Raw genomic sequence first — 15,000 nt, 5'->3', positions numbered from 1 at the left:
TCTTACACCTGTCTTACACCGGTCCCTCTCCCCTCTCTCCCCCTCCTGTCTTACACTTTCCCTCTCCCCTCTCTCCCCTTCCTGTCTTACACCTGTCCCTCTCCCCTCTCTCTCCTTCCTGTCTTACACCTGTCTTACACCTGTCCCTCTCCCCCTTCCTGTCTTACACCTGTCCCTCTCCCCCGTCTCCCCCTCCTGTCTTACACCTGTCCCTCTCCCCTGTCTCCCCCTCCTGTCTTACACCTGTCCCTCTCCCCTCTCTCCCCCTCCTGTCTTACACCTGTCCCTCTCCCCTCTCTCTCCTTCCTGTCTTACACCTGTCTTACACCTGTCCCTCTCCCCCTTCCTGTCTTACACCTGTCCCTCTCCCCTCTCTCCCCCTCCTGTCTTACACCTGTCCCTCTCCCCTCTCTCTCCTTCCTGTCTTACACCTGTCTTACACCTGTCCCTCTCCCCCTTCCTGTCTTACACCTGTCCCTCTCCCCTCTCTCCCCCTCCTGTCTTACACCTGTCCCTCTCTCCTGTCTCCTCTACCTGTCTTACATCTGACCCTCTCTTCCCTACCTCTCTTAATACCTGCCCCTCTCCCCTCTTTCCTCTACCTCTCTTTACACCTGTCCTTCTATCCCCCTCTCTTCCCTACCTCTCTTTACAGATTTCATGCACAATTCCATATTTCACAATTTCACAATTCCATATTTCAAGATCGGATTTAGGCCTCATTCAAGGTCTCTCTCTCTTGATCTTTCTTCCTTTCTGTTTATTTTGCTCTTCTCTTTCCACATGTCTCTCTCTCCCTCTCTCTCTCTCTCTCTCTCTCTTTCTTTCTTTCTGTTTTTTTCGCGCTTCTCTTTCCACATGTCTGTCTCTCTCTCTCTCTCTCTCTCTCTCTCTCTCTCTCTCTCTCTCTCTCTGTCTCCCTCCCTCTTTTGTGGTATCCTCTGTACTCTGCACTTGGGCGCGTTGTGTGACTCATGCTGTCTCTGTTTGTTAGTCATGTCTTTATCGATCGCTCAGCCTTTCTCCCCCTTTCCTTTTCATCCCCCTCTCCCTCCCTCTGCCCCTCAGCCGACTCCTATCAGTCCTGTTTACTTCCACTTCTGCCACACAAGGAACAGGAATGTTGGTTCAGTCGACCTTATCATGTTCCGTATGGAATACAGAGGAAAGAAAAGTCCTCGTAAATCAGTGCCTGTGACTGTTCTGGAGTCCTCTTGTTATCGGGGGTTCTTGGTTCTATTCCAGTGTTCCGTCGTTGTCGGTAACAGAATTTTGCCCGAGCGGAGGTTCCGGAACCTCTGCGGAGCCCACTGTTATCTGGGTGTCCTGGTGCTGGTCCAGTATTCCGAGGCTGTTAACAAAGTTCTGACCTTGTTTGACTCACAGGATGCACCACGAAACCTTGAAACCCATCTGAATTCCTCACATGCTTTATCCCACAATGCAAACCCCCCCAACACACACACACACATCCACACACACACACGCACATATGCACACAGGAATGTAAATCGGTAACATACACTATCCTTACATGGACATTCCAGAGTGATGTCTGATTAGGTACTGCAGAGGCAACTCATGTCCAACTCGACCAATTTCCACAGATGTTTTACAACATTAGGAAAATCAGACCTTATCTGACACAAGATTCCACACAATGTCTTGTACATGCCAGCTGGCCTACCTTTTGTAGAATTGTAAGATAATTACAGTCGATTCAGAATGCTGCAGCACGTCTGGTCTTCAATCAGCCAAAGAGGACACATGGAACTCCTCTCCTAAAGGCTCTCCACCGGCTCCCTATAGTGGCCAGGATTACATTTAAATCTCTCACTTTGGCTTATAGGACCAACTATTTGTTTATTTTCATTAGGCTATTTATTGAATTGACATAAGACTTAAGTGCTAAAAACTTCTTAGGAGCGTTCTTAGAGCGCTCCTAAAAAGTTCTTAGAACTTAAGAGCTTCTTAACGAATCTGGGAAAAATTGGGCAACGTTGTTAAATTGCTATTCTCCTTAATGTAGTCTCACCAACTTTTTCAATTGTTTACTGTGAAATTCAACTATTGTATTGTTATTTGTATGTCGCTTTGGACAAAAGAGTCTGCCAAATCCCATAACCATAACCATAAAGATATTCCTACATACAGTATACATTCCTAGAATGGTCCCTCTCCAGGTCTTCCTCTAGTCTGGCTATCACCATACTCAGCTCAATCTTTTAAGATTGAACATTAGAATGGGGAGGCTGTGCTTTGTTTCTACTGAACAAGAGGCGTGATCAATGAGCATCGTTCAAATGACTCTGTACGCTTGGATAGTCCTTCAACCATTCAACCTCCAACCATCTTGAATTTCCCCTTGGGGATCAATAAAGTATCTATCTATCTAACCAATCAGGCCAATGATCCGGTGCATCTTTTGGATAAGCTAGTTCCTGATTGGAGCCAAAGGTTCTGGCAGGGAACAGGGGAGATAGATGTGCAGGTTTCCAGCCAGCTGCCGAGCGAAATCCAAATTCGCCGGAAGTTCAGGCAGGGTTCACCCAGCCTAGTCTTCTTCTCTTTCTGTTCCTTATCGGGAGTAATGTCTTATGATCCACACATTCCGTTCTCTTCCCTCTCCACCCAACAGCTACATTGTGTTCAGCATCAAACCCACTATTGCCTCCCCACCCTGCAGATACATTGTGTTCAGCATATTACCCACTATTCCCTCTCCATCCTGCAGATACATTGTGTTCAGCATCATACCCACTATTCCCTCTCCACCCTACAGATACATTGTGTTCAGCATATTACCCACTATTGCCTCTCCACCCTACAGATACATTGTGTTCAGCATCATACCCACTATTGCCTCTCCACCCTACAGATACATTGGGTGCATTTCATGCAGCGTTTATACGTCCTCCCTCGCTCCTCGATGCCTCGATCCTCACTGATCTACATAAAGAATGATGGGGGGGAAACAATGGGATAGTCTATCCAGTGTTAGTTATAGATCAGTGGGAACGCCCCTCGAGGATCGAGCATCGAGGATCGAGGAGACATGTTGAGAGGCACCCATTGTGTTCAGCATCGTACCCACTATTGCCTCTCCACCCTGCAGATACATTGTGTTCAGCATCATACCCACTATTGCCTCTCCACCCTACAGATACATTGTGTTCAGCATCATACCCACTATTGCCTCTCCACCCTGCAGATACATTGTGTTCAGCATCATACCCACTATTGCCTCTCCACCCTGCAGATACATTGTGTTCAGCATCATACCCACTATTGCCTCTCCACCCTGCAGATACATTGTGTTCAGCATCATACCCACTATTGCCTCTCCACCCTGCAGATACATTGTGTTCAGCATCATACCCACTATTGCCTCTCCACCCTGCAGATACATTGTGTTCAGCATCATACCCACTATTGCCTCTCCACCCTACAGATACATTGTGTTCAGCATCGTACCCACTATCGCAGACATAGTCATCGCCATCATCTACTTTGTCTCCTACTTCAACGCCTGGTTCGGCCTTATCGTCCTCATCTGCATGATCCTCTACCTCAGTGAGTCACACACACACACACACACACACACACACATGCACAGACACACACATACATACATACATACATACATGTACACACAGTTACACACATACATGCATACATACATACATACATGTACACACACACACTCACTCACTCACTCACTCACTCACTCACACAGGTACACACACGCACAGTATATCATGTTTAGACTTTTAGAAAGTATATCACATTTAGAAATGTACATCTAATGAACATCTAGCTATACATCTTCATCTTCATCTTCATCTTCGTCTGTCCCTCCGCAGCTCTCACCATCATCATCACCGAGTGGCGGACCAAGTACCGGCGAGAGATGAACACGCAGGACAACATCGCCAAGTCCAGGGCTGTGGACTCACTGCTCAACTTTGAGACGGTACACACACACACACACACACACACACACACACACACATATATACAGACACACACACACACACACACACACACACACATACACTCTCAAGTCATTATGTTCCTTTAGTATCTCTGGTTTGTGTATTAACATCCGCATTTTGCCTTGTCTCTACAGGTCAAGTACTACAACTCAGAGAAATATGAAGTGAAATGTTTTGAGGAGGCCATCCTGAAGTACCAGGTAAGCACTATGCTTTATTTACACTCTAATTCACTTCCTGGACTATAGTAAGCGCTATGCTTTATTTGTACTATAATTCACTTCCTGAATTACCAGGTAAGCGCTATGCTTTATTTGTACTCTAATTCACTTCCTGGAGTACCAGGTAAGCGCTATGCTTTATTTGTACTCTAATTCACTTCCTGGAGTACCAAGTAAGCACTATGCTTTATTTGTACTCTAATTCACTTCCTGAAGTACCAAGTAAGCGCTATGCTTTATTTGAACTCTAATTCACTTCCTGGAGTATCAAGTAAGCGCTATGCTTTGTTTACACCCTAATTCACTTCCAAGAGTTTGTTTTCTATGCTAGTAGCACTTATTTCGGTCACCTGATGGAGAAATGTGAAGACAACTTGAAGATGCACATTAATACACAATCCCTCGCTGCCGCTGCTTTAAAGGAGCACGCCAACATCTTAAAGAAATGATTTGCTTATTTGCTGTCTCAGAGTTGGATAAGACCTGCTCTCTTTGCCTAGTCTGAATGGTGTTTGGTGTAGATAAGAGGATAACCCAATATGACACCGTTAGCTTAGCTTACCACAATTGACCCTGCTCTCATTGCCTTGTGTGACTGGTGTGTGGTGTGTTCCTTGGCTTGTGTGACTGGTGTGTGTTGTGTTCCTGCTCTCATTGCCTCGTGTGACTGGTGTGTGGTGTGTTCATTGCCTTGTGTGACTGGTGTGTGTTGTGTTCCTATGCAGGCATGTGACTGGTGTGTGTTGTGTTCCTGCTCTCATTGCCTCGTGTGACTGGTGTGTGTTGTGTTCCTGTTGTCCTTACCTCGTGTAACTGGTGTGTGTTGTGTTCCTTGCCTTGTGTGACTGGTGTGTGTTGTGTTCCTTGCCTTGTGTGACTGGTGTGTGTTGTGTTCCTTGCCTCATGTGACTGGTGTGTGTTGTGTTCCTATGCAGGCGTGTGACTGGTGTGTGTTGTGTTCCTGTGCAGGCGTGTGACTGGTGTGTGTTGTGTTCCTGTGCAGGCGTGTGACTGGTGTGTGTTGTGTTCCTGTGCAGGCGTGTGACTGGTGTGTGTTGTGTTCCTGCTCTCAAGTGACTGGTGTGTGTTGTGTTCCTGCGCAGGCGTGTAAACTGGAGTGTGTTGTGTTCCTGTGCAGGCGTGTGACTGGTGTGTGTTGTGTTCCTGCGCAGGCGTGTGACTGGTGTGTGTTGTGTTCCTATGCAGGCAGGTAACTGGTGTGTGTTGTGTTCCTGTGCAGGCTTGTGACTGGTGTGTGTTGTGTTCCTCTGCAGGCGTGTGACTGGTGTGTGTTGTGTTCCTGTGCAGGCTTGTGACTGGTGTGTGTTGTGTTCCTCCTCTCTTTGCCTCGTGTGTGTGTTTTGTTCCTGTGCAGGCGTGTAACTGGTGTGTGTTGTGTTCCTGTGCAGGCTTGTGACTGGTGTGTGTTGTGTTCCTGTGCAGGCGTGTAACTGGTGTGTGTTGTGTTCCTGTGCAGGCGTGTAACTGGTGTGTGTTGTGTTCCTGTGCAGGCGTGTAACTGGTGTGTGTTGTGTTCCTGTGCAGGCTTGTGAGTGGAGGAGCAGTTCCTCCCTGGCACTGCTGAACGAGGTGCAGAATCTCATCATCGGGGCCGGACTGCTGGCGGGATCACTGCTCTGCGCCCATTTCGTTACCGTGGATACCTTCAAAGTACGCGTTGCCGCCCCTGAGCTAAATATCCTGTCTCCTCCAGTCTAGGTCATTGTAAGATGTCTGTGGTTTCCTCTCGCTCTTTCTGATCTTTATCAACTGGGCAGCGTCATGTTGGGGGATTTTAAACTCTAAACATCTGGGCCCGAATCCTAACTGGCAGGTTTAGAAAAAAACTCCTAAAACTGCGTGTCAGTTTTAACTTTTTTTTTAAGTTAGTTTGACAAAGACTAATTCATAAAGCATGTTTTAGCGCTAAAAGTAGCACCTAAGTCTGGGTTAGGTTAGAAGTAGTCGAGAGGACTCCTAACTTACTAAGACGTATTTGCTAACAACTGTAAGCAGGTTTTTGTAGCATTCTGCATCGCAATGTTTTGAAATACACATGGAAAATCACTTACAAGAGATCTCAATCACAAGGAAATAATTGTGCATTCTAAGGGATGCAATAGGCCACTAACAACAACCAAAACCATTCATTGTCAACATGTAAGCTAATGTAACGTTTCATTGTAAATAAAAAAAAAATAGATTGCTTCTCTTCTATGCAGACATGTCTTCATACAGATTAATTTCCTTACATTACCTTTGGCTCACGCTTTTTAGCCAAAGCGACTTTTTCAACTATTTCAGAATCGTTGCAAAGACACTGCATCAATCCGTAGTGTATTCTATTCATAGGCTAATTGCTTTGTAAGATAGAATGCTTTGTGAATATGTTCTCCTCTCCTAATATGGGCAGTCATTTTGACATGTCCCAGTTGACGCTGCTGATGTCTCTGTAATCCCACCTGAGTGGTCTGTAATCCCACCTGAGTGCTCTGTAATCTCATCTGAGTGGTCTGTCCTACAGGTGGGGGACTACGTCCTGTTCAGCACCTACATCATCCAGCTCTACACCCCTCTCAACTGGTTCGGCACCTACTACAGGTATGCAGAATGGTCACCTGTTGCAGGTATGCAGAATGGCCACCTACTACAGGTATGCAGAATGGGCACCTGTTGCAGGTATGCAGAATGGCCACCTACTACAGGTATGCATAATGGGCACCTGCTGCAGGTATACAGGCTGGTCACTTTCTGCAGGTATGTAGGCTGGTCACCTACACCAGGTATGCAGGCTCCAGCAGGCAAGGAGCTCAGATACCTGTCCCAGGTGAACGTTTTATTACTCATCAGGTGTTTGAGGATTCAATGCCTCAGCTTTACGCACACACACTCCCCTCTGCTAACTAACTGAGTGCATATTTTACCCTCTCTTGCTTTCTCACCGTCTCTCTTCCCCACCCCCCTTTTCTCTGTCCCTGTTCTCCTTTTCCTCTCTCCCTTCTTTCATTCTCTCTCTTTCTCTCTCTCTCTCTCTCTGTAGAATGATCCAGAGTGCTTTTGTTGACATGGAGAAAATGTTTGAGCTGCTCATGGAGGACAGAGAGGTGAGAGTCCCCGGCTGCCAGTTGACCTAGAAACGGTCTAGATCGGGCCCTAATGTGGAACCAGAAACTGTCTAGATTAGGTCCTAATGTGGAACCAGTCTAGATCGGGCCCTAATGTGGACCAGAACCAGTCTAGATTAGATAGATAGATAGATACTTTATTAATCCCCAAGGGGAAATTCAAGACTCCCCTAATGATTAGGCCCTAATGTGGCCCAGAACAAGTCTAGATTAGGCCCTAATGTGTTCTGGATTGGGGCTGGGTCATACTGTGGTCTTGATCAGGGCTGCGGCCCCACTGTATTTTGTTCTAGATCAGGGCTGCGGCCCTACTGTGGTCTAGATCAGGGCTGGGGCCCTACTGTGGTCTAGATCAGGGCTGGGGCCCCACTGTATTTTGTTCTAGATCAGGGCTGCGGCCCTACTGTGGTCTGTTCTAGATCAGGGCTGGGGCCCCACTGTATTATGTTCTAGATTGGGGCTGGGGCCCTACTGTGGTCTGTTCTAGATCAGGGCTGGGGCCCTACTGTGGTCTAGATCAGGGCTGGGGCCCTACTGTGGTCTAGATCAGGGCTGGGGCCCTACTGTGGTCTGTTCTAGATCAGGGCTGGGGCCCTACTGTGGTCTGTTCTAGATCAGGGCTGGGGCCCTACTGTGGTCTAGATCAGGGCTGGGGCCCCACTGTATTATGTTCTAGATCAGGGCTGGGGCCCTACTGTGGTCTGTTCTATATCAGGGCTAGGGCCCTACTGTGGTCTAGATCAGGACTGGGGCCCTACTGTGGTCTAGATCAGGGCTGGGGCCTACTGTGGTCTGTTCTAGATCAGGGCTGGGGCCTACTGTGGTCTAGATCAGGGCTGGGCCCTACTGTGGTCTTGATCAGGGCTGGGGCCCTACTGTGGTCTAGATCAGGGCTGGGGCCCTACTGTGGTCTTGGTCAGGGCTGGGGCCCTACTGTGGTCTTGATCAGGGCTGTGCTCTGAGGGGTTGAGACTCAGCGGTTACATCATTAGACCAGAAACACTTGAGTGGAATAATGAGAGTTTGTTTCTGAGGCGTGGGCTCTGGCCCTGGGATGAAGAGGCACAAGTGTGTGTGTGTGTGTGTGTGTGTGTGTGTGTGTGTGTGTGTGTGTTTGTGTAAGTCAGTTAGAACTAAGCCCCCTGTGGGAAAAGGTTGCTATGCCCAATGCTCTGACACACACACACACACACACACACACACACACACACACACTGCCTCTCATCCACATACATATACACATACCTTACAGTTACACACACACACACACACACACACACACACACACACACACAGCAAAAGGTTTCAGTATTCAAAGCCTCTTTAGATCCCCTTGATATGGTAATTGCCCAAGAACTGCCACACAAAGGCATTATTTGATGTGGAGTTTTCTTTCGGGGTGTTTGTGTAGAGAATGATGAAGAGAGTGAGAGAGAGGGAGCAAGAGAAGGAGGGAGGGAGAGAGAGAGAGAGAGAGAGAGAGAGAGAGAGAGAGAGAGAGATAATGCAGAAGCTTGTGGGAGACTCAGTCAAGAGATCCACTGACCTTACACACACACACACACACACACACACACTCTCTCTCTCTCTCTCTCTCTCTCTCTCTCTCTCTCTCTTTCTCTTTCTCTCACACACTCTCACACACACACTGCTGCACAGGGTTAAGATACAGAGGAGGGGAGAGATTGAGAGAGGAAAGGACGAATTAAAAGAATAACTGATGGGGTGAGAATGGCACAGTCACCTTGCGCTCTGGCTTCAAGGTCGCCACCATTAATATTCCTGCTGCTCGCACAAAAACCTCCCGGCAGCAGTAGAGAGAAGGGAAGAGACAGATGAGGGGAGAAGGCAAGAGCGAGGGAAAGAGATGTCAAGATGAAGAGAGCGGAAGAGAAAAGAGAGTGTGAAAGGGTGGTGTGTGTATAGGTGATGGAAGGGGGTGAATGAATGAAAGGGATGGTGTGTGTAGGTTATGGAGGGAAGGTGTAAGGATGGTGTAAGGGTGGTGTGTGTGTGTAGGTGAGTGTTGGGGGGGAGGGGGGGGGTTGAAAGGGTGATGTGAAGAAGTAGGTCATGGAGAAAGAGACTGAGGGCCAGATGTACTAAGACAGCGCTAATACCGAGTTTTCGTATGCGCAGAATGCGAACGCTGTGCTTTACTATATTGCGTGGAATTTACTAAGCTGTCACTCCACTACGTTATTTGCGTCCAACACCGCCCGTTCCCGCCCCCTGTAACACGCCAATTGCGGGTGCAAAGCTAAACCACAAGCGCAGTTGAATATTGCAACATTAAAAAGAGTCAACGTTTAGCGATCATACATGATACAAAGAGATGTCAACGAGCAGCGACAGACAGAGTAGGCCTAGTAGTTATACTAATCCACTTTTAAAAAAACTTGAACTATTTACTACACGTAGACCAGGGCAGGGCTATGACTTAATACTTGGTCTAACAGATTGAGAAGGGCTATGTCGTGAAAGAGACAATACGATATTACAGAGGCAAACGAAAGTTAAGGTTGCCTTTGACATAGTACAATGAAGAAAACTGATGCTCTGAATACTGATTCAGCTGTCTCTAAACGTTTTTCGAAGAGAAGCAGTCAACCGCAATTTGGATTACACCTGCTTTTAGCAGGCGGAAGTTTTTCAACGCAAAATAGACGTGCGGTGTTTTCATACATATGACGGAATACTTAATCAATCGCTATTAGCACCTCTCCTCCCCTGTACTTGCGCGTTACACCCATTTTCAGCTGATCCGCCCAGGAATTAATATGCATGACACGGAAAAGCGCAAATAGCCATTCTCAGCTCCCACGGCAGGCAGTCTGCGCGTTTCTCTCATTGCGGCCTGTTAATACATATCCTCCCCATGTTTTTACGCGCACGCTACGTCTGAAATGGGCGCAAAACGTTAGTACATCTGGCCCTGAGACTTTCAGGTTGAATGAATGAAAGGATGGTGTGTGTAGGTTATGGAGGGAAGGTGAAAGGATGGTGTAAGGGTGGTGTGTGTGTAGGTTAGTGTTTGAGGGGGGTGTGTGAAAGGGTGATGTAAAAGAGTGAAGGAGTACTGCAGGTCATGGAGAAAGAGACTTTACTGAGACTTTCAGGTTGCTGAGGGTGATATTCTCAGATGGTTCAGCAGGTTCTCCCCTCTAGATCCTTTAGTGTGGCCTGGTTTAGACCTCAACACCACAGTCCACAGAGGAGATCTGGTTTAGACTTCAACACCACAGTCACAGAGGAGATCTGGTTTAGACTTCAACACCACAGTCACAGAGGAGATCTGGTTTAGACCTCAACACCACAGTCACAGAGGAAGAGATCTGGTTTAGACCTCAACACCACAGTCCACAGAGGAGATCTGGTTTAGACCTCAACAGCACAGTCCACAGAGGAGATCTGGTTTAGACCTCAACACCACAGTCCACAGAGGAAGAGATCTGGTTTAGACTTCAACACCACAGTCCGCAGTCACAGAGGAGGAGATCTGGTTTAGACCTCAACACCACAGTCCACAGAGGAGATCTGGTTAAGGCCCCAACACCACAGTCCACAGAGGAGATCTGGTTAAGGCCCCAACACCACAGTCCACAGTCACAGAGGAGATCTGGTTTAGGCCCCAACATCACAGTCCACAGTCACAGAGAAGGAGATCTGGTTTAGGCCCCAACAACACAGTCCGCAGAGGAGATCTGGTTTAGACCCCAACCCCACAGTCCTCAGTCACAGAAGAGGAGACCTGGTTTAGGCCCCAACACCACAGTCCACAGTAGAGATCTGGTTTAGACCCCAACACCACAGTCACAGAGGAGATCTGGTTTAGACACCACTGTCCAATCACAGAGAGAGAGAGAGTCTGGGGGAAGGAATAACTGAATGAGGGCTGGGAAATGTACACGAGAGAAGTGAAGTTGACATTGGTTAGTGAATGTCAGAGTGTGTGTGTGTGTGTGTGTGTGTGTGTATGTTTGGAGGTGAGGAGGGCGGGGTCGTCATTCATGGTAGTGTGCTTCTTCATTGCACCTGCAGCCTAGGGGTTCCACTCATCTGTGTGTGTGACTGTTTCCTCTGCAGGTGAAGGATGAAGTCAATGCTGGGGATCTACAGTTCCACGAGGGAAAGGTGGAGTTCCAGAATGTTTGCTTCAGCTACGTCGAAGGGTACGTTCATCCAGAACTGTAGAACACCCATTCATACAGTACATTCATCCAGACATAGAACAGTCCTTCATACAGCACACAGTGTTCGCTAACATACTGTAACCTCCATCAAGAGTTAGCTACAGCATGAAATGCACAGCAAAAGCTAATATGTAGCAATTTGTTATAGCAACAAGAAGTGCAGTGCAAATAAGCCCCCGTTTACCGGTCGTATTGTCCTCCATGCTGATCTTAGCTAAGCAGTATGGCCATCCATTCTCAATTCAAACACACACACGCAGACACACACACACACACACACACACACACACACACACACACACACACACACACACACACACACACACACACACACGAGTCAGGACTCTTGTAGTTATGCAATGCTTCAGTCAGCCTCTGACTTTAGAGCCGGACCTGTGGGGCTTTCTTTGGCATTCACCCTGAAAAGAGGCACTTGGCACCCTGCCCACTGACTAGGGAGGGGGACGGGGCGCTCACATACACACACACACACACACACACACACACACACACACACACACACATAACAGACAGAGACACACACACACACACACTCACACACACACATATAACAGACAGAGACACACACACACACACACACACACACACACACACACACACACACACACACACACACACACACACACACACACACACAGCCATACTTGCCGAAATGCCAGGAAGTGAGTCTGGGAAACGAGGGCAGTCAGTGGGTCTACGCTGGGTCATGAGAGATCCCAAACGGCTGGACACACACGGCAGAAGCACTTCACCGCTGAGGACGCCCGCTGGGCATACCAATGCACACCAGCGCACCCGCCAGAGTGCCCAGACTAGCTGCCCATCTCATTACAGCGGCAGCATGGAGGAGTTAGGGTGGGCCATACGGACGGAATATAGAGCATCAGAATCAGAATCAGAATTAGAATCAGAATCAGAATCAGAATCAGAATCAGAATTAGAATCAGAATCAGAATCAGAATTAGAATCAGCTTTATTGGCCAGGTTTGCGTAAACAAACAAGGAATTTTACTCCGAATGTTGTTCTTGTTAGTGCTTAACTACAGTACATGCTGTTATGAATCCTTGTGTTTTCGCTTGCTTAGAGTCAGCATGGGGAGCGGAGAGTCTGCCACAGTGTTTCTACGGTAGCCCAGAAGGGCCAAACCAAACTGCTGGCAATAGAGATAGAGAGGTCCGTTTGTGTGTTTATGGCACTGGATGACTGCTGCAGCTAGTCCTAGATGCTTGGAAAGGGCTATTCTTTCGGGTGCAGTCTGCTTGCTCACCACTAGAAGGCACTACATTGTATATACTGCACCTTTAAAACTTTGATACACACACACACACACACACATAGACACACACACACACACACACACACACACACACACACACACACACACACACTAATTCAAGCTTATTCTCTGTCTTCAAGCCCATTCTCTAACATTCTTGTATGCAAGTCGTGTGTGTGTGTGTGTGTGTGTGTGTGTGTGTGTGTGTGTCTGTCTGTCTGTGTGTTTCTGTGGAGATCAATCTGCAGTCAAACAGAAAACGATTCAACTTTAATGTTCACCCATAATTATGGGTTCTGCACCTTTTAATTATACAATTAATGCTCACTTATATTTTATCTCTCATCTGTTGAATGAATGAAATGTGTGTTTTTCTGTCATTATCTCAGAATGTCTCTAATTGTAAGGCTGTCTGTTTCGGAATAAAGGTCTCTGCGTGTCTGTCAGGTAGCCTTTGTGTGAGACCCCAGTCTGACCACAGGAAGGGGATATGATGTAACCACATCTAGGCAACGGCGTGGCATCAAGCGTGCTGCCGTGTTGTGATGTGTGTGTGTTGTGTGTGTGTGTGTGTGTGTGTGTGTGTGTTGTGTGTGTGATGTGTGTGTTGTGCGGTGTAAAGGGTGGTAATTATCGGACTGCGTTCAGTCCCCGTGGTGAGCTGAGCTCTGAGGCTTAAGTGGTTGTGATCTCTGTGTGTGTGTGTGTGTGTGTGTGAGTTCTGATCTGGCCTCGTGTTCACAGGAAGGAGATCCTGAATGACGTCTCGTTCACCGCGATGCCTGGGCAGACCGTGGCACTGGTGAGTCTGGGGATTCTCAGTGGTTACACACACACACACACACACACACACACACACACACACACAGTATACACACACACACATGCATATACACACACACACACACACACACACATGTATGTACAGTGTATACACAGTATTCGCTCACCTGCCTTGATTCACATATGAACATATGAACATATGAAGTCAAATCCCACCCTTAATCCATAGGGTTTATTATGACGTCGGTCCACCCCTTGCAACTCTTCTGGGAAGACATTCCACATATCAAGGTTTAGTGGGAGTTTTTGAACATTCTTCCAGAAGCGACTTTGTGAGGTCACACACTGATGTTGGACGAGGCGACAGGCTCTCAGTATCCGCTCTAATTCATCACAAACGTGTTCTATTGGGTTGAGGTCAGGGCTCTGTGCAGGCCAGTCGTGTTCATCCACACCAAACTCTTGTCATCCATGCCTTTATGGACCTTGCATTGTGCACTGGTGCACAGTCATGTTGGAACAGGAAGGGGCCATCTTCGAGCTGGGCTTGATCCCTTAGTTCCTTAGTAGTGAAAGGAACTCTGAATGCTTCGGCAATGAACAAGATATTTTGGACAATTCCATATTCACAACTTTGTGGGAAGTTTGGGGATGGCCACTTCCTGTTCCAACATGACTGTGTACCAGTGCACCAGCAAGGTCCATACAGACATGTTCCAACATGAATGACAACATGATATAATGTATATACTGTATACAGTACATGCACACACACACACACACACACACACACACACACACACACTCCCCAATATAGAGAGGGTCTGGTGCTGAGTGATCTTAATTGACTTTCCCACTACACATTGGGGCTTTAAGGAAAGGGAAAGATCACCTGGCACACACACACACACACATACACACACACACACACACACACACACACACACACACACACACACACACACACACACACACACACCTGCTACACCTGTAACACCTGGATCATGGGCTGCTACATGAGCTTTGCAACGTAATCTAATAACTGTGTGTGTGTGTGTGTGTGTGTGTGTGTGTGTGTGTGTGTGTGTGTGTGTTGCGGGGGTGGGGGATTTGAGGCAGTTAGCAGTGGTGGTCTACAAATCACCTGTTGTGAGGGAACACCTGTCCAGGCTGTGTGTGGCTATAGTTAATTAGTTTCCTATCTGAGCATCAGAGACTGGGTGAAAACACACACACACACACACACACACACACACACACACACACACACACACACACACATAATCCCTGTAATGTCAGTGGTGGTGAGACCACGGCCCTTTCTTCTCGGCCTTCAATCACTCTTATTTCCTTTCTGTCTCTCTCCCTCTCTCTCCTCTCTTTCC

At 47.5% G+C, this 15,000-nt stretch overlaps 1 protein-coding gene across 1 annotated transcript in view; it reads left to right on the top strand.

The window, feature by feature from the left end:
- abcb6b (ATP-binding cassette, sub-family B (MDR/TAP), member 6b) overlaps nt 1-15,000 on the top strand; it is a 100,789-nt gene that overhangs the window by 10,728 nt on the left and 75,061 nt on the right. Inside the window, exons 5-12 of the mRNA XM_062535026.1 lie at nt 3,452-3,573; nt 3,864-3,973; nt 4,130-4,195; nt 5,762-5,887; nt 6,741-6,817; nt 7,257-7,320; nt 11,428-11,513; nt 13,577-13,634. Coding sequence (XP_062391010.1) covers nt 3,452-3,573; nt 3,864-3,973; nt 4,130-4,195; nt 5,762-5,887; nt 6,741-6,817; nt 7,257-7,320; nt 11,428-11,513; nt 13,577-13,634 — 709 coding nt within the window. The remainder of the gene's footprint in view (nt 1-3,451; nt 3,574-3,863; nt 3,974-4,129; nt 4,196-5,761; nt 5,888-6,740; nt 6,818-7,256; nt 7,321-11,427; nt 11,514-13,576; nt 13,635-15,000) is intronic.

Source organism: Sardina pilchardus, chromosome 4 (genome assembly GCF_963854185.1).
Source record: "Sardina pilchardus chromosome 4, fSarPil1.1, whole genome shotgun sequence".
NCBI lineage: Eukaryota > Metazoa > Chordata > Actinopteri > Clupeiformes > Clupeidae > Sardina > Sardina pilchardus.
Note: the sequence above shows the minus strand (reverse complement) of the source record. Positions and strands in the feature narration are given on the sequence as shown.